General features: G+C 33.0%; 2 protein-coding genes and 1 long non-coding RNA gene across 3 annotated transcripts; 1 reads left to right on the top strand and 2 right to left on the bottom strand.

Moving 5' to 3' along the window:
• Positions 1-543: 543 nt before the first annotated feature.
• On the bottom strand, positions 544-1295 carry LOC134266890 (uncharacterized). The gene is made up of 3 exons (XR_009992061.1): positions 1104-1295; positions 883-952; positions 544-692 (listed from the first exon to the last, which is right to left on the bottom strand). It is a non-coding gene; the product is annotated as an uncharacterized LOC134266890 (long non-coding RNA).
• Positions 1296-2071: 776 nt separating this feature from the next.
• Positions 2072-12241, top strand: LOC134266903 (Bardet-Biedl syndrome 4 protein-like). Its single transcript, XM_062749109.1, has 13 exons — positions 2072-2174; positions 3395-3476; positions 3969-4112; positions 5508-5619; positions 6318-6390; positions 8090-8143; positions 8349-8476; positions 8935-8989; positions 9425-9646; positions 10127-10298; positions 10986-11055; positions 11236-11377; positions 11496-12241. Exons 1-13 carry the CDS (start codon positions 2109-2111, stop codon positions 11928-11930), a joined length of 1755 nt encoding a protein of 584 aa, XP_062605093.1. The 5' UTR covers positions 2072-2108; the 3' UTR covers positions 11931-12241.
• Positions 12242-12688: 447 nt separating this feature from the next.
• On the bottom strand, positions 12689-15763 carry LOC134266889 (gastrula zinc finger protein XlCGF49.1-like). Its single transcript, XM_062749094.1, has one exon. The coding sequence runs from the start codon at positions 15756-15758 to the stop codon at positions 15006-15008; it is 753 nt and encodes a 250-aa protein (XP_062605078.1). The 5' UTR covers positions 15759-15763; the 3' UTR covers positions 12689-15005.
• Positions 15764-19208: the final 3445 nt, after the last annotated feature.

The following is a 19208-nucleotide window of genomic DNA, read 5'->3' as shown; positions in this document are numbered from 1 at the left end:
TCCTCCATGGCACCTGATCCCAACTCTGATGTTTTTGGAGGTCCGTGTTTGCTCTGCTCCTATTTTGTATTGATTAAAGGACTTTTGATCTTGAATACTGTTCGTTATCTCCATATGTTTTAAATATGTCATACGTGTAGATAGTTGTGTTGGTAGACAATGGTAATAGTCTGACACTCACAGCGCATTTTCTCTCAAAGTGTTTGATACATTGTGTAAGTTTATATCTTTGGTTGAAAATCATTACAGAAACAAGTGTCTATGAGCGGAGAGTTCGGGAGAAAATAGATATACTGTTAAAAATACATTTTTTATTGCTACATGTATTTTTTTAAAGTACTTTTCATTTGCTTAAATGCCTTCCGGGGTCCTTGATTAGTCAATAAAACATCAGGGAGATCTATCTTTTTTCTTGTATAAAAACGAGAACCATGCAGCTATTTCAGAGATTATACACGTAAACACGACAATAGAAAATTTGTCGTTTATAAAATACAGGTATATTTAATTTAAACATAATATACATTCATATACATTAAGCAACATCTACATTGAAGATTGGATTGAGGCAATCAAATTGTCAATTTCATCCGAAACTAATCTATTGAACTCCTCTTCGTTCAGTCCTGTGTCAACATCAGTTCCCAAATCTTCCGGGTTTATGATGAGACTTTTCTCATTTCTTTTAAAATCTGAAATAGAAATACATGTACATGTATTAAGATTGAACTGCTTTTTAAATTTAATCGTCTCATTTACCGGCCATTTATAAAATATTTAACTGCATGGGTAAATCATTACACTGTAAATGATATAAATCCCCCCTTTTTTTGGAAATTAATATAGTTGTCTACTATTCATGGTTAATGTACAAGTACTAACTTTTCTTTCCCCACCATTTCCGTAATTCGAACACTCCCATGATCATCAACGAAAATCCAGGAAACATGTTCTGAAAGTGTTACAAAAAAGAATATTATGAATTTGAAATACTGAAAACCCAGTGGTCTGGCATCTAAAACTCGCGTTAATTTTGTTTTTTACTGAAAGTAAAATTTATATTACAATTATCCTAGCCATACAAAGTTGGTATTGCTACTTACTTTATACTGATATGCTGTCTGTCTTGAAAAAGTAGATTCCAGTCGATGCCAATATTTCTAATTAAAATCTATGAGAAACTTTCGGTAGAAAACTCGCCGATATTCTCGGAGAAATAATTTTCTTGGATTGGAAGTAACCACAAACTACTGCCAGTAAATTGTGACGTTTTAATTATTATGACGTCACAATAATAATATGTGAAAACGAGACTGACATACAATCGCCAATCTCTCACCAGAGGGCGTCTGAAGCAATTCCGTGGCTAATTGAGAGGGGGGGTTTAACCAACAAAAAAGGTAAAACCCAATTTTCAATACATATATTATGTCTATCTTTGCAAAAAAGGGTGGGGAGCCCCGGAGGGGCTAAGCCCCCCCCCCCCCCCCCTCTGGTTCCGATGCCTATGTATCACTATCCTCACAATGTCAAGGGTTTATGATTTCTCGAACACCACACAAACCCCTGACATTGTGAGGATGATGTATCACTAATGTTAGAACTTTAAAAGGATGAAGGTCAAACATCAAGATCTCGGAGATAAAAAGCCATATAACATTTGGATATTAAATGTTAAACATGGTTATGACCAGTTAACATGGTTAAAGTTCAATTCGGTTTTGTGTGGTAGACAGACTGACCGGCGATTAGACTTTCAGGAAAGCAGGGGACAAAAAGGAAACAAAACACACACAAATACCTTATGTCACCCTATAAACATGATAAATAAAGTCGGGTTTTAGTTAATTATTTTATTTTAAGAAAAGAAGAGAAAAAATTCTCTCTCTCTCTCTCTCTCTCTCTCTCTCTCTCACTCCTGTTATAAGATAGCAATTATTTACATTCCATGTTTTTCTCCTGTTGTGAAATAGTATCACAATACTATCATTTTCTTTTTACTATCCCAATATACAGACAAGTTCCTACTCCTATTTTTTTTTTTTTTTAAATACAGATCGGGATCGAAGAGCATTTAATTTCAACTCCACGTAACTATCTCAAACAAAATGGATCCTAAAGACGATGAAATAGTTAGTGCGCCTATTGAGGAAAAGGATCCAGGCCCGATTGAGGTAAACTTCGCAAACTAAATTAAGGAGTAAAATATAGATTTTCCAAGCTTAATTGATTTTTATTGTTTACGAATTTACTGTTATTCACACATTATAATGATTGCTCTTTTATCTGCATGCACAGGCACCTGGCCTGAATTTTTATCAGTCAGACGCTCAATAAGCCAAATATCGAAAAAATTACCCCTTACCTCCTCTGTATAGCTTACCTTAAAATAAAATATGTTCTCTTTGGGCTAAAGAAGTGGACAGTCTTTTGACTACATCCAAAGAGAATATAGTTAGGCCTATCTGTCAATTATGAATAATAACTTTTTTGATTGGCCAATACATTTTAGTTTGGCTTTTTTTATTTGTTCCAACTTCTTGACACAAGTACATGTCATAAAATAATATGTTTTACGGTGTGACCGTTGGGGCAAGTGCAGTTTATTTACTATCATAAACCTACACATGTACTGTCTATCATTCAAGAAAAAGAAAGCAAAAAGAATAAAACAAAACAATAAAAAGAAATCATTTCCCAAGCATCGGGATCGAGATTCCAAACTTCTCGGAAGTTTCCGACAAAATCTGAAATACCCGAACCGTTGAAGTGACGAAAGTATGACATCAGATAAAAAGGTCTGTTGACTTTAGGATTTGCAAACGCTAGTTTTATGGAAAAGAGATTGCATTAAATCGTTCTTTTCAAGTAAGTTGTTGCTATGTTTAGCCACCATGTTGCTATGCACCGCAACATGTTTTCCGAGTTTCACGGAAGCAACCGACATAACTTCGTCAAAATTCATAAGTTTCCGGTGACGTCATTTGTATCATTTCCGAAGGGCAAGGTGAAGGCCGGTGTTGTGGCATTGGGGTATTTTTTTGAATAAGGTAAGGCAAAATCATTTCGTTAAGATTTCGGTAAGAAACAATGTTCCTTTAATTTTTTTTAACTATTTTTGATTTATTCGCGCAAAGGACATTGGGTAGTGCAGGAAATTTTCAAATGTTGCACAGAGAAATTTGGTTGAAATGTACAGATTTCAATGAATTTCCTCTGTTCATACACGTTAATTTTGATATCGCTTATCAAGCGTCTTTTAACGCTCGCTGCGCTCGCTATAAGGTAACAGTAATGAATATGCAGATATAAGGATATTTTGAAAAATCTTGCAATGTCATGGACAAGCATATTGGGTCAAATTTTATACATAAAGCAACATCTTTTTTTATAGAATGATGTTCCAGCTGGTGCTCCAGAAATATCAGCACCTGTCGTCAATATTCCAGCTGCTCCAAAGCCAAAACCTAAGAAAGGTGAGGATCATTTTACTGAAGCTTTATTGTATATTTATATTTGTCCGGTGTAAGAACATTAGAATGATAATGCTCTCGAGATCTAGATTAATGAAAATAATGCATATCATAATGTCAATGTAGCAAAACAAGCATAGGTACTTGAATATGACTACTTCAATGCAATATTATGATCAATCATTTTAAGTACATTTGAAGTTGGAAAAAAGCCTTGAGAAAAAGTCTGTAAAATTCTTCCATTATTTTGGATTAATTTTTTTGGTGAAAAGTATCCATAATCTCAAAGTTGGATACTTGTATGATTAGTTTGATGGTTATTTTCAATGCAACTTTATTTATTTTCTCCAAAATCCATTTTGAGCTTTTCTGTAATGTATAGTATATTGCAGGTTCATGTGACTGAGGCAAGCACACATTTTGTTTAAAGATTGCATTGGACAAAAATTTTACTTCAAAAATGAATTTTATACACACTGTAAATGCTTTCCATAGCCCCAGAGCTGCCTATTTTTGAGAGAAGGAACTGGTTGATACATCTCCATTATGTAAGAAAAGAATTTGATGTCTGTAAGTCTATCATCAAGGAAGGCCTAGCTGAAAGTGGTGGGATGTGTGAATATGCAGTCTACACTCAGGGTACTCATATAAGATGTTCCATTAATTTCAGAAAAAAAAGTTTACTTTGAATTCCTGAATGAAGGATTTGTGCAGCATTTGTGACCAATTGAAATACTGGTGCTAAAAAGTTTTGTTTTTTTTAAATCACAGCATCTTTGCAAGATTGGCAAAATCACATACATGAAGATACTTCTTAAATTAAAGCAAATATAAAAGTACATTTTTCACATGTGTATATGAAAGCTTAAGTATGAAAATTATAAGAAAAGAGCAGAGTTAAGTAGATTATTGTTTTTACATGTATAAAACCTTATGTTTTGCCAATATTATTGTGCTTATTAGGTCTTTCCACCTTTCCGTGGAAAGACCTATTGAAATTGTTCTGTTTATTATTATTATTTTTATTATTTTTCCGCCGAATGGTTTTTTGTTTCACAAGTTATTGAAGAGATTTAAAGTTTATAAGAATGTACTCCTTAAATGATTTTTTCGTTTGACCCTGCGTATATGAACTTCGATCCCTTTCGGAGTTATCGCCCCTTTCGTAAAAATGTTTGTTATTGCTACGCCTCCGAAACCGTAAATCGTAGAGGAATGAAACATTCACCAATGTCTTCGACTTATTAAGAAAAGCTTAAATCCTTCATTGCAAAAGTATTCATGGCCCCTTCATTGAGTTATTGCCCCTGAAACTTTTTGAATTTTACAAATAATTTAAAATTTTCAAAACGAGAAGTCGTAGAGACATGGGACCAACTGCATAAGATTCATTGACCTTTGACCTTAAAATTCGTGTAAAGGTCAAAGGTCAAGGTCATTCCAAAATTGAGAAATTTAGCTCTTTTTGTATCTCTTTTGTCTTTCAACATATACTTAATGTATATGCATCATTACTATGTACCTTTAAAACTAGTTCTTGTCCCCCAACATTAACCCTTTTAAAAGTTATTGCCCCTTGTGCGAAAAACCTATTTTTCGCTACTGCTCCGAAGCTATAGACCGTAGAGTCACCAAATCTTCTCTAATGTCTTAAGAGTCTTTACGCCTAACTTCACTGTATAAGTGCGAAAGGATCTCATGACCCTTACATGTATATGAGTTATTGCCCTTGAAGTTCTTTGTACTTACTATTAAACCTTATAACTTGAAAACTACAAGTCATAGAAGCATGAGCTTAATTGCATTATGACCCTTGACCTTTGACCTTGAATATTTTTTCAAGGTCGAAGGTCAAGGTCATTCCAATTTTTTCTTCAATTTCATTTTTTCTATGCTTTAAGACAATTCTGGTTTCTTTTTCATGGGATATAATTTTAAGGAGTCAGATATAAAACAAATTTGAAATTCAAAGAAGGTGGAAAATTTCACTGTATACAGTATGTTGTTTAATGTATCCTGTTTATTTGTTAACAGCATTGGTTCTGAGACAGGAGGGGAGGATCCAAGAATCCTTAGAGCTGTTCCAGACGTGTACACTACTGAACCCACAAAGTGCTGACAACCTGAAACAAGTGGCTCGGTCACTGTAAGTTTAATTAATTAATTGTGTTAATTAAATCTTTTTGTAGGCAATAGAAGGGTGCCTATTCACAGTTATTGAAAGTTTATTATACAGAAAACCAAAGTCTTGAAATATATTTCTTGCTAATAAGTACCATATGACAATCTTGAAAAAGTATATAGTCAACAAATATGAAATATTTAAAAGGAAAAAAATAGCGCAAATAATTTGCTTTTTATAAAAACTTGGTAAGAAGCTATGCCTACAATTAAGATCCTCATTTCCTACCCTCCTTATGCAACACCAAGTCAAATTTACTGTATACAGAGTTATTTTCACCCTGTGTTAATTTTGCCCTTTTACACTTCCTAGCAATTCTGCTCTAATTTAAATTCGCCCAATCAAATTCTGTTTAAGGAAGAAAACTGTGTTCTTAGAATTCACCCTGTTTTAAATTTGCCCACTTGTGACAAAGCCGAGAGGGGCTAAAATTTCCTTGTATACGACATCTCATTGTGAACCTGTACAATGCTGGAATAGGTTAAAATCCAGTGTTTTTCTGTAAAATAGAGAACAGATCACTTGCCAATTTCCCTTTGTTTTCCAAAACAAAATTTAAAAATTTATTTCTTCAGTAACATTTAGATAGCGAAAGATGGAGGGGCGAAGGGGGATTTAGCAATTATGTAAAAATACAATATTTAAGCTTATTTTTTTTCCAGATTCCTTCTGGCTCGACACAAAGCTGCAGTGGAGCTGTATAACGAGGCATCTAAGCTAAGCGACAGAGATTGGGTATTTCTAAAACTCCATCTATTGTTTGAACACATTTCATGGTTACAATACGTTATATCGCGACTACCAATGAGTACCTCGCAGTTATCTAACTTACTACCACTCTTTTGCGGGGGAGTCGAGAAAAGTCTAAATTTCTGGGGGCAAATGACATTGTTTACAGTAGTGATTATCAATTGATTCGAACAATTTATTGCCGAAATCACGATGTTTGCCAGATTAGTAGATTGTCAAATAAGGAAAGTTTAGAATATTTTATCTGCTTAAAAATATGACGATTTTCAATGAAAATTTAACGAGAAGAGTCTGTTTAATTAAAAATATCGTTAAAAAGGTGACAATTTAGAATTGGCTCACAATATATTAGGCTGGTTCAGCGATTGTTTAGCGAATTCCACCATCTCCTTATAAATGCTACAATGATCGATCTTGCATTGTATTGAATAGCACATTGCCCCCACCCAACAGACGATTCCTACCTCCTTCGCGAAAGAGTTCCGCTAAGTTAAGTAATTGCGATATCAAGTATTGATTTATACTGCAAACCAACGTTTATTCGCGTGAGAGAAAAGCTGCAGTGGAACTGTAATTAGCTCTCGAATATCAATCGCCACGAATCAATAATTTTCCTCAGTATACGAGGGTTGTCCCGTAAAATCGTGGACAAGTTGTCTAGTGTAAAAAATAAACATCACTGCGTTTTTTTCACTATTATTTGTATATATTTTAGTAATATACAATTTCAGATAAATATATGCATAAATAAACAAATTATGAGATTTTATGCCATGTATTGTATCACCTTACGGCGCATGGATTATAACCTCAAATGTCTAAAACATGTTATTGTTTTATCTATTCCTAAAAATGAAGTTTGATGAGTGCGAAAATTTAAAAATTTCATTGATACACATTCTTTTCTCATAAACATGAAATTGATGCGATCTTGTGAAGATTTATCAGGAAATAGCACATAATCAACCATGTGTTACTAATAGAAAATCTCTTATCGGCGACTACAAAATGGTATTACAAGTAGGAGTTTGTCCGTATGTATATAGTACTCATCGATTAAAAAAATTATTGAAAACTTTTTCATTTCTATAACTAAAAATGGTTATTTTTTTCTTTTTTTCTTCTATGGCCATTTCAAGTCTCTAAAACATCGAATTAAAACGGAACTGCTCTCCGGTGCGCCATAACGTCATAAAACGTCGCCATTTTTCGTGTGTTGTGTTTACCACTTTCCCATTTCGAATGCTCGAGAAACTGCCAAAAATTAACCAAATGCCTTAAAATTTTTACAAAGACTACAAAATTGATTGTGGAATTGAATAAGGATAATTTTAATCCAAATCTTAAGTATTTAAACTTTTATTTTGAATTTATACTTGTGTATACTTTAATAAAACCTTGGTTTTTTGTCCGTGCGCCGTAGGGGTGCACATTTAAGCATAATAAAATTTTATTTTTGCCTATATTTTATCAAAAAAATTATCAATTTGTTTTATGATAAATAAACATTAACTGAAATTTTAAGCTTAGTGCGCCTATTACTTTTCGAGAAAAACGCTTTGTCCACGATTTTACGGGACAACCCTCGTAAAAATGTTATTGTTTTGTCTATTCCTAATTGTTTAATGAATAATATATTACAAATTTAATTTAGAATTGATGTTGATGAAACTTATAATTTCAGGAAATTGCACATAATCAAGGAGTGTGTTACATGTATCTTAGAGACTACAAAATGGTAAGATTTATGTTTGATATATATACATGTAGCTCAATTTTACAAAAATTATATTTATACTCCAAGAAATTATGATTTCTTTGACATTTTTTTTGCCACAAAAACATTTTCTGAAGCAAGTCACTGGGAGTTATCTCCCTTTCACCACTTGTTGATTTGTACAAGCATTTATCAATGCATTTATACTATTTTATTTTTCTTGAAGGCAAAAGAATGTCTCAGTCAGGCATTGTCTTTCAAACGACATGAAATTTCCTATGTGATGTTGGGGAAGATTCATCTAATGGAGGGCAATATAGAGGCAGCCATTGAGATTTATAAACAGGCTGTAGAGTAAGTTTTACTTGTGTTTTGATGAAACCATGCAAACATTGATATTTATACTTACCCAGATATATTACAGTTATTTTTGGATTTATTCCCTCACTGAAGGAAGACATGACTTTCTTTTGTTAATGTATTTTCACTGCAGAAAAAAATTAGTTGTAATTTAATTTGACTAAAAATGTTTTGAAGGTCAATTTATTGTGCTGATTTTTTTATCATTGTTTAAAAAGTATGGCAAATAAATATGGAAAATTGCATAATGAACAATTTAAAGAGATTGACAATATACATAGACTTGATTTATAGCCTTAGAAATGTATCAATGTGTAAAATCCATAAAGTTGTCTCCCTTCAAGGCTTATTGTACATAGATTGTTTGTTCATCTATATTTTGTTGTGTTTATACAGATATCAGAAATAGCATGTTAGATGCATCAATAAGTGTCTGATTGTATGTTTTGTAGGTACTCTCCAGAAAATCCAGACATGCTGACAACATTGGGACTTCTATACATGCAGGTACACCTTTAAAAAAAAGAACACTTTTAAGACTTTTTATAACATAATACATGCACAAATGCTAGATATTTGAAAGATTAAATTGTAACATAACACACAAAATGATTAAACTTTAATATAGATAAAGCATTTTAAAGCAAAGCTGCAACTTTGATGTCGGAATTTTTTGTTGCAAATTGTAAATAATTATTTCAAAAAATAATAAATAATAGAAAAACTTATTAATTAACTTCTGTTGTTCATATTTGCGGTGGAAGAACTATTTATCAGAAAAAAATTACATTAAATGAATATTTTATATTAATATTTGATTAAGTCTCTCTTCTGCTTTATTTTAGCTAATTGATCAGCATTTTATCCTAATAACACATTTTTACAACAAAATAAAATGGTCAAAAATGCAGCTCATATTGCTTTAAATCCATTACATATCAGGTTGGTCAGTACCAAAAGGCATTTGAAAATCTTGGTAATGCCATGACCTATGACCCTTCACATGTCAAGGCCATAATGGCTGCTGGGAGCATGATGCAGACCCATGGCGATTTTGATGTGGCTCTGAACAAATACAGGATAGCAGCAGTAGCTACCCCGGAGAGTCCTCCATTATGGAATAACATTGGGATGGCTTTCTTTGGCAAGAAGAAATATGTGGCTGTAAGTTTTTTTAAAGTTGAGAAAGACTCATAAATAGGCATATGCTATTGTAGAATTTTTATCTGTGATATCAGTATTGGTGTATTTTATGTTTGTATACTGCACAGACTTGTGCAACTGTTGTTAGTTTCTTTAGTACTTTGAAAACTAAGGATGGTCTTTATTACTTTGCATTCAAAGATTTTGACAAATTTTGATACATGTATATATATATATATGATACAGTTTTTAATTTTTGTTGTTGTAGTCAAGTTCTTAGCATACCATGGCAAATGATAATAAAATCAGTATTTCAGGGTAAATTAAACTCTGAAACATTGCAAATCAGTTTCCTTTTAAAATATTTTTTAAGAAAAAAGTAGAAAATTCTCAGAAATGCAATAAAACACTCAGAGCAATGCAGCTGCTACGATCTTGAATGCAGCCATGATACATGGCTAAATTTTTATCTGACATGTACATGAATATCTTATATTACAGGCAATAAGCTGCCTGAAGCGAGCTAACTATCTGGCCCCATTTGACTGGAAGATTCTGTATAACCTGGGATTAGTCCATCTCACCATGCAGCAGTACGCCTCCGCTTTCCACTTCCTCAGTGCTGCCATTAACTTACGTCCCAAAATGGCTCAGTTATTTATGCTTCTAGGAGGTAAACATTTGCATAAACTTTTAAATCTAGAAAAAAATTATTTCTGATAAATTTTGCACTCAGAGCAATGTTTTCCATTGAGGTGATTTTAGAATGAGTTATTCCCCATGGCTAAATTTTATCATGTATATGATTGTCTCTTATATTCAACCAAGTTCAAATTTATTACACTGGTTACTGAGTCAACAAAACACTATTTTATTTTTGAAGTCACATTTGTTAAAGCCTCTTTTAATTCATAATTTTAAAATTGTCAATTTCCCCCCATATATTTCTTGCATGCATGTTTAAAATTGGTTGCTCGTGCAAAGAGAAAAATTCACCACTTTGCCCTAGAAGATGGTGCATAAACTTTTAAATCTAGAAAAAAATTATTTCATAGGAAACCACTCTATATTTACTTATTTGTTTGATCTGACATGGCAACATGGTGGGTAACATATGAAGCACACTATTTTTGTTCTTTGGAAGCTCAAAATTTATTGCACTTTGAAATTATCTTCCTTAATATCTATTTGTTTAAAAATTGTGATTTATTTGTTGAATGCATAAAACAGGCTTTATTATCTAAAAGAGGATAAGTATTATATTGTAGAATTAATCTACAAAGAATAATGGTAGAGTAATTATCCATTTTTTAATTGACAAAGAATTGGTAGGATTATAATTTTTTTTAACTTTTGACAGTTGCCTTGACTCACTTGGAGGACCCTGACAATGCTAGGAAGGCATATGAACAGGCTGTTTCTCTGGAACAGTAAGTCACAGCCTTCAGGGTGTGAATTTTTTAAAACTAATTAAAAATAATTTAATATCAATATGGAGAATTGAGCTAATTAAAAGTAGTAGATTCTTTTCTCTAATATTTAATTTGTAAATTGCAAAAAAAAAAAAAACTTTGAAAAAAAAAATATCCAACAAATTTCTTGCATTTCAGAAAAGATCCTGCAATGAGTCTCAACTTTGCAATATTTTTGAACAACATTGGTGACAAAAGTGCAGCTCTGAAAAATTACAAGGAATTTGAGAGTAGATACAGAATAATGAAGACAACCAACCCTAATGCAGGTGATCAGGAGGTGAGAAAAAAAAAACATTGATGGAAGATTAAAAAATCAAGTAATGAGTATTGAAAGCTGCATTAATTTGTTTTTGTGAATCAGTTTAGTTTGATTTTATGTAAATTTCTCTTCAAAGATGCAGGATGCTGCTCAGAAACTAGGAACTGTGTTACAAGTTGGAGAAAGCCTGGTGTGGAACGAAGGAGGGGCACAGAAAGGGGCCACCTCATCAGAGAAAGCAGAGCCTGACAGACCAGCAACCACTAGCGGTGTCAGTCTCCCTCCCACCGTCAAGCCCCCCATGGATCGTGAGCAGATTGCCACCCCCATAATTCCCCCTTATTATCCCTACGAGGATGAGAAGGGCCCCAGCCGAATGGGGGAGACTCCTCTTCCCCCCACCAGGGGCCTCACTACTATGAAAACTGAATTTGAATTTAAATCACAGCACAGTGACTTGGAAAACCTTCCTAACCCCCCTGATGGGCCCCCTTCATATGATGATGCCATGAGTGGAGGGGTCAAGGAAGAGGAGAATGAGGAGGACTTTGTACACCCCCCTCCCACATGACTACCAGTGGAGGAATGCCATATGGATCTGTGATTCCTAAGGAAGGTTTTTTTCACACATGCATCTGGAACACCTAGGGCCTTTCACAAATTTAAGGTTTTTTCCTATGGATTGTCAAAGGTTTAAAAAAGTAACTGAATCTTGTAGCAGTGATATCTCTTCTACTTATTTATTTTGTGATCTGAAGAATTATTTATGTTGTTTTGTGTATTTATGGGGGGTTATTAGTGAAATCATTATTATACATGATACTTTGTTATTCATTTAAGTTAAATGATCAGTATCAATGAAAAATGTGCATAAATGTACCAAGTGAATTTGAAAAAAAATTAAATATTTTGAACATTGATGTATTTTTGTCCTATATATATTTTCATAGAAATGTGTTTTGCAACCCTCGCATATTAAACCTACAAAGAAACTTGGGCAAAATGTGACCACTGGGCCAGAAAAGCTGAAACTTATGAGCCTTCTGCTCAGGTGAGCTAAAAATGACAACTGAATAGTTTTTAAGTAGTTCACCTGGGCTTAAGGCTAAAGTGGCCTTTTCTGATCAAAATTTATTCTGTTGTATGGCATTGCTGTTGACAGAAACTTTTAACATTTCTATCTTTTTCTCCAAAAAGAGCAGGGTCAATTTCAACCAACCTTTGCACAGAGTATCCTTGGGTTGCATAAATTTGAATATATAAAAGATAGTGATATTGATAAAAATTAATTAACAAGGCATATTTCAAGAATATTCTTTATCAAATTGGAAAAATAATGAAACAAAAACATGAAGAATACATGAATCAACATATGATGGACTACTTCACAATGTGCATATCAGACAGACTACATGGTATTGAGATTTTTGACTGACAGATCATTGAATAAATCAGATCCTGTTGACAAATTCAATTTTATATGCTTCTGCATCAAATTTTTGCCTTTAACTTTTAAATATCACTGCACAAAAAGTGCACTTAACTGGGATTCCTCTTCATAAATTCTTAGATGCTCTTGCAGATTGGGTTCCTGTTTGAAAAATTCTCCACAAAAATCACAAACCTGACACATTATAACGTGTACATGTTGTAAGAACATGTATTACTTTTGTGAATGTGTTATGCATGTTTGTATAAAGCCTAAATCATGTACACAGATTTGTGAAACCTTTGCTGTAATTAAGATTTGCAAAGGGCTTGATATTTTCCTCATAGTGACTTCACAGAACATTAACTTACAAATCTGATGATAGTATAAACATGATAAACACTCCCCATAAAATGTCTGGTATGTACATGTATATACTGGTATAAGTTTTATTGTCATTTTCACTTGGTTCATTAGATCTATCAAATCCAGTTTAAAGGGGCCTGGACACAGTTTCAGCCAAAAATTTTCATACCTTTTTTTATGTTTACAAATACAAATTTACTTAACAAAGGTGTTTCTAATGATCATTAACTTTTTGAATTTCAGTTGTCGAGTTACAAGACAGATTTAGATGTCCAAACCTTTGTTATGTAAACAAAGCCAGAGCCATGTTTTTGTTTACATAGGCTAAACATGCTGATAAAAGCAGATTTTCTCAATAAACATGATAAAGGGGTTAATTCTAAATACAATTAGACATTTTCTAATGATTTGCTGAATCTTGTTTTGTTATAAACATGAAATTTTTAAATATAAACAAAAACAAGGCACAAGCCTTGTTTACTTTATGAAGAATTCTCAGTCCTGTATCTCCCTTGTAAATTCAACAAATGATGTTCAAAATTTGCTGATCATTAGAATGGCTTTAGTGAGGAATTGTAAAAATAACTAGAAATATGTCCATAGGACATGAATGCCCCACCGAGGCTATATAAGTAAAGCAACATGAAAATTTGTATGTGTATAAAATTTGATCAGAATATCTTGAATAGTGATGCAGTTGAATTGCTTACAAGGCCGAACGAAATGCCAAGGTCAAAAACTGTTGATGCAGTTGAAAAGCTCTCATCAGTATGTTTCACCATATGAAGTTGAAAAAATATTATAAATGTTTTCTTCAAAACTGACTTAAACACAAATGGATAAAAGTGAGGACAAGGTCAAATGAAAGGTCAAGGTAAAAATGATACACTTGAAATGCTTACCTTAATATATATCAGTCTATGACATTTGACACTAATTAAGGAAAAGTGAGGTCAAGGTCAAAAGAGAGGTCAAGGCCAAAAATGTTGATACAGTTGCACATCTCTCATCAAATATGTATCAACATAATTATGAAGTTTGATAAAAAATGTCTAGAAATGTTGCCTTTAATTAAAACTGACTTAAACACAATTTGATAAAATGAGGTGAAGGTCAAAAGGGTCAAGGTCAAAATTGTTGAAGCAGTTGAATTGCTTACATGAGTATGTATCAGCATATGAAGTTTGACACTGATTTGTGAAAAGTGAGGTCAAAGGAAAGGTCAAGGTCAGAAATGTTGATGCAATTGCATATCTCTCTTCAAAATGTATCAACATATGAATTTTGATAAAAATATCTAGAAATGATGTCTTTAATATTAAAACTGACTTAAACACAATATGATAAAAGTGAGGTCAAGGTCAAATAAAAGATCAAGGACAAAATTGTTGATGCAGTTGAATTGCTTACATCAGTATGTATCAGCATATGAAGTTTGACACTGATTTAGGAAAAGTGAGGTCAAGGTCAAAGGAAAGGTCAAGGTAAAAAATGTTGATGCAGTTGAATAGCTCTCATAAGTATGTATCAACATGTGAAGTTTGATAAGACCATCTTAAATGGTATGTTTAAGACTGAGCAAAACACTAATTCAAGAAAAGTGAGGTAAAGGTCAAAGGAAAGGTCAATGTCAAAAAATGTTGATGCATAGCTCATCAATACCTATCAGCATATGAAGCTTGATGAAAAGATCTTGGACAGTTTATTTGAAACTTAATAGCTTTGAACAGAGCTAAACGCAAAGTGTGACGGAAGGACGGAAGACAGACATGACAAACACTATATGCCCCGGCCATATTCATGGTGGGGCATAAAAATTGGTAGAACAAATTTCAGTCGAAACTGTGTCCTTTAAGTCTTTTTAGCCTTTGAGTGTCTTTTCATGTGACCCCGCAAGTTGGATGCACAAGTGAAACCTTTTCCACAATGTCCGCATTCAAATGGTCTTTCCCCTGTGTGGATATAAGAATGTGTCTTCAGATTGTATAATTCCGCAAACGTTTTTCCGCACACATCACATGAATGTTCCCCGGTGTGTAGATTCATATGACGATTAAGACTTGCCCTATGCCTGCACACTTTCCTACAGATTTTGCAGGAGAAAATAGGTTTGTCATCAGAGTGTACTACCATGTGTGCTTGACAGTCCCTGGGCCAAAGGAATCCTTTCCCACACACTTGACATTTGTATGGACGTTCTACTGAATGAGTCAACATATGCTGTCGTATTACAGAACTGGTTGCAAATGATCTTTCACACACTTGACATTTGTATGGACGTTTGTATGGATGTTTGTATGGACGTTTGTTTGGACGTTTGTATGGACGCTCCTCTGAATGAGTCCACATATGCTGTTGTTTTATAGAACTGGTTGTAAATGATCTTTCACACAAATTACATTTATAGGGTTTATATGCTGGGTGAGACTTTGAATGGGTCTGCATTTCTTCAATATTTGAAAACTCTTCTTTACACACATGGCACCTGAACGGTTTGTATTCTGCAAACTTTTCTGTTTTGATGCCAGGACTTAAATTGTTTTCAGCAAAATTCTCTTTACAAAGGACTAAATTGTCCGCGTGGTTTGATGATGAATCTGTCATATCCAATCTGCATTAAAGGAAAATGAAGAAATATATTAATACAGAGCCCTGTTCAATTTTCAAGAATCAAAGTTTAATTACTCTGTCTGATTCTAATTCAACCATTTGTAATAAATTGCTTAATAATTTAAACATGTTGAATTTACATGTACTGTGATGCATGCAGTGCAATTCAAACTAATGTTTAAATAATCAGAGATAAAATTATGTCACACTGTCACACAGGTGATCACAAGACATCCTTTTCGACTTAAACTATCATATTTGTGATGTAATCCATACCATCAAAGCAAAAAATTACGAAAAACAAACAGTTTATGGTATGGTTTACTACATCACGAATATGTTACTTAAGGATACTTAAGTAGTTTAAAAAATCGAAAAAGGTGTCTGTCCTCAAGCACCTGTGACTGTCATAAGACATCCAACAAGGAACGTGTAAATGCTCTATCCTTTTGCATGCTTCTACAAAAACACAGTCTTCTTAGACCTTTATGTTTCGATGAGCGGTGCTAGCGCTACAAATTAGTGATTAAAAACAGGATAAGAGAGATAAAAGTGTGTATGCCAGCTTGTTTTCAACCTAGTCTTATTAGAGACAAATCCGAAAACTGCTTATTTCTTCTTTTGTAAAAATGTACATTGTACGTTACACGTTACAGGTACAATCAAAGATATTTTTTCTTCTTATCAATAACATTAATAAAATCAGCTGAGTCTACATTTAAAATAATTTGTTTCTTACTTTAAAATCTTTGTGATTTTGTGATGGTGATTTTCAAAACACTGGAAATGGATTGCGCTACATATTTCACAAACCAGGAACGACGCGAAAACAGAACAAATATATCCGGATAAATTTTGAGGCACGAGGGCATCCTTTTTCAGGTGTTGTGCGCCGTGGGTTGATGAATAAAAAATCTTCTGATCCCAAAATGTTTATGAATAGGCAAAAGATGGCCACAGTTTAAAAGATTGATTAAAAAAATAAACAGAAAAATTCATGCATGACGATGATGAAAAACTGTGCCAGAAAATCAACTTAATCAGTCATATAACCGAAATCAAACCTTGCAAATATCAAACACTATATTTTAATGCCCCTGCAATGGGGATTTGGGGATATATATATAGTTTTTGCCCCTTCTGTCTGTCTGTTTCTTAATAAATTTCCCCGGTTCCGACGCCTATGATAGTTATTACGTGGAGGGACTCTGGTAAAGAACAGTATGGTCAAAGTTACTCAGGTGAGCGATGTGGACCGCGGGCCTCTTGTTTTACTTACTTTGATCATTTCAAAATTAAATTGAAGACAAATGAACCAACCGAATCTACTTGTTATAATCTTAGACTAATAAAAGTTGGCAATATGTTTCATTCACAGTTTGTATTATGATCATAAATACAAACATGTCCATGGAAAAATGATTTAAAGATTAAATATTCCCAGAGAATGATTAACATATCACATTAAAAAAACTCACATCACAAAACATGGATATACATGTACATAATGTTTCTTTTTAACTTTTTTCTCTATGCAAAAACACATGTACATATATACACATATTGGAAAGACAAATGAACCAAAAATACAGTATTGTTAAAAAAATCATTAAACTGTTATACAAATAAAAGAGTTGGCAATATTTTCCCTAGCACAGCGCGCTTTGTATCATGAAGTCAGGGAAATAATGGAGAGTAATTCCTATCCTAGTACTTAATGAAGATTTATTAAAGAATAAATATTCCCATTTTTTTGCAGAATGATTGAAATATTCATGTTGATTTCAAATAAAAAGTTTGGTGATTACATAACACACACATATACACACACGCATGCACCAACGAATTTCTTTTCAATTTATTTTTTTTTGTCTTTTCAAAGATACTTATTGACACTGGTCTACTCTTTCAAATGTGAGTGAGTCTTCTCAGAAAGGACAAGTCTCGAGTACTTGCTTGAAAAATACAGTATTGGCAACAATACAAAAAATAATTAAACTGTTATACAAATAAAATGACCCTGTTGAGGATTTGAAAATTCTCCTTCTGTTTGTATGTCACTCTGTCTGTCTGTCTGTTTCTTAATAAATTTTAATCCTTCTTTTGATACAGTTTGGAAATAATAATACACAGTAATTCCCTTTGTAGCTGAGAAATTTTTGACCTTATTCAGTATTGACACACTTAAACAAAAAAATTTATAAAAGTTTAACTCTGGCTATAACTTTTGTACAGGTTTTTTTTTTTTTATTTCGCAACATTGCAAACATAACTTAGACATTTTTGAACTTGACCTTAGGTTTGATCCCCTTGGCTTTGGCTTTCAAATAATTAATGTTTAGGTTTCAAATGTGAAGTGTTTTAAGAAAGTTTTGACCTTCTGCACCTGAAAATGTTTTTTTTTTAAATCTTTAACCCCCCCCTTTGAACAGCTGGTGCAACACACACACACATTTCGCGCGCGAGCGCGCGCGCGCCCACTTTAAAATGCTTTAACATTGGCCATAGTTTTTGAACATTTTTCCCCTTTGGCTTTCGATTTCAATTTCCAATTTCCTTTTTTGGCATTTGAGAAACTTTAACTTTTCATTTTTTTTGTTGTAAGACTGTTTCTTGTGAAGGAACCAGAAAAGTAGGTTGTTACTTTCAAAGTTTCAAACTGAAAGTATCCTAGCGTATTGTATTTTCGACCTATTTAATTTATTAATTTATCGCTTTATAGAATTTGAAAAAATATGGGCTTAAGAGATGTTAGCAGATGTGCAACTATATAAAATGATATAACCCAAATTGCAAATTTGTGTTTATTATATTTATATGCCATAATATATATTTCTTTATAAACGTCTTGTGTTTTCCAAATATAGTATCAACGCCTAATTTTGGCTATAAATATCCATTGGATATTCCAAACAATAAAAATACACTTTAAAAAGACTTTAACATTGGCCATTTAGTTTTTGAACCCATCTGTCAGTATTTTTTCCAAAAAAATCAATGAAATTACGGCTTTTTCGTAAAAATTTCACAAGTAAAAATCCTTTCTTCATTTCAATATTCTTCTTTACCTTGGAAAAATTAATTTTGTAATTAACCGAAACTTTAACTTTTACATTCATGGGACATCGGTGTTTGTTGTATAGACTGTTTCTTGTGAAGGAACCAGAAAAGGGGGAGGTTCAATAATTTTGCCGATGTAAAACAAAGCTAGTATTCATGTACATGTATGTATATGATTGTACCCCCCCCCCCCTTTCAACTCGAAAATTATGACAGATGAATGATTTTCAAAAGATTGGATAACTTTTTATCAGAAAATATCTATGAAAAATATGAGAAGCAAAAAATCTTGATCCGCCCCCTATAGTCGTGAAAAATAAAAAAAATGACATAAGTAGATCCGCGCCCAATAGATCCTAAAGGGCAGATGACTCCGCCATTAAT

This window comes from Saccostrea cucullata, unplaced genomic scaffold, assembly GCF_032062105.1.
Source record: "Saccostrea cucullata isolate Sc308-1 unplaced genomic scaffold, CSIRO_AGI_Scuc_v1 ctg243, whole genome shotgun sequence".
Taxonomy (NCBI): domain Eukaryota; kingdom Metazoa; phylum Mollusca; class Bivalvia; order Ostreida; family Ostreidae; genus Saccostrea; species Saccostrea cuccullata.
The sequence above is the reverse complement of the archived record's forward strand: the minus strand, read 5'-3'. Positions and strand labels throughout refer to the sequence as shown.

Coding starts and splice junctions, on each gene's coding strand:
- LOC134266903 (XM_062749109.1), top strand. CDS start 2,109: ATGGATCCTAAAGACGATGAAATAGTTAGTGCGCCTATTGAGGAAAAG. Junction 8,144..8,348: donor ATCTTAGAGACTACAAAATG/GTAAGATTTATG, acceptor TTTTTCTTGAAG/GCAAAAGAATGTCTCAGTCA. Junction 10,299..10,985: donor GTTATTTATGCTTCTAGGAG/GTAAACATTTGC, acceptor AACTTTTGACAG/TTGCCTTGACTCACTTGGAG.
- LOC134266889 (XM_062749094.1), bottom strand. CDS start 15,758: ATGACAGATTCATCATCAAACCACGCGGACAATTTAGTCCTTTGTAAA.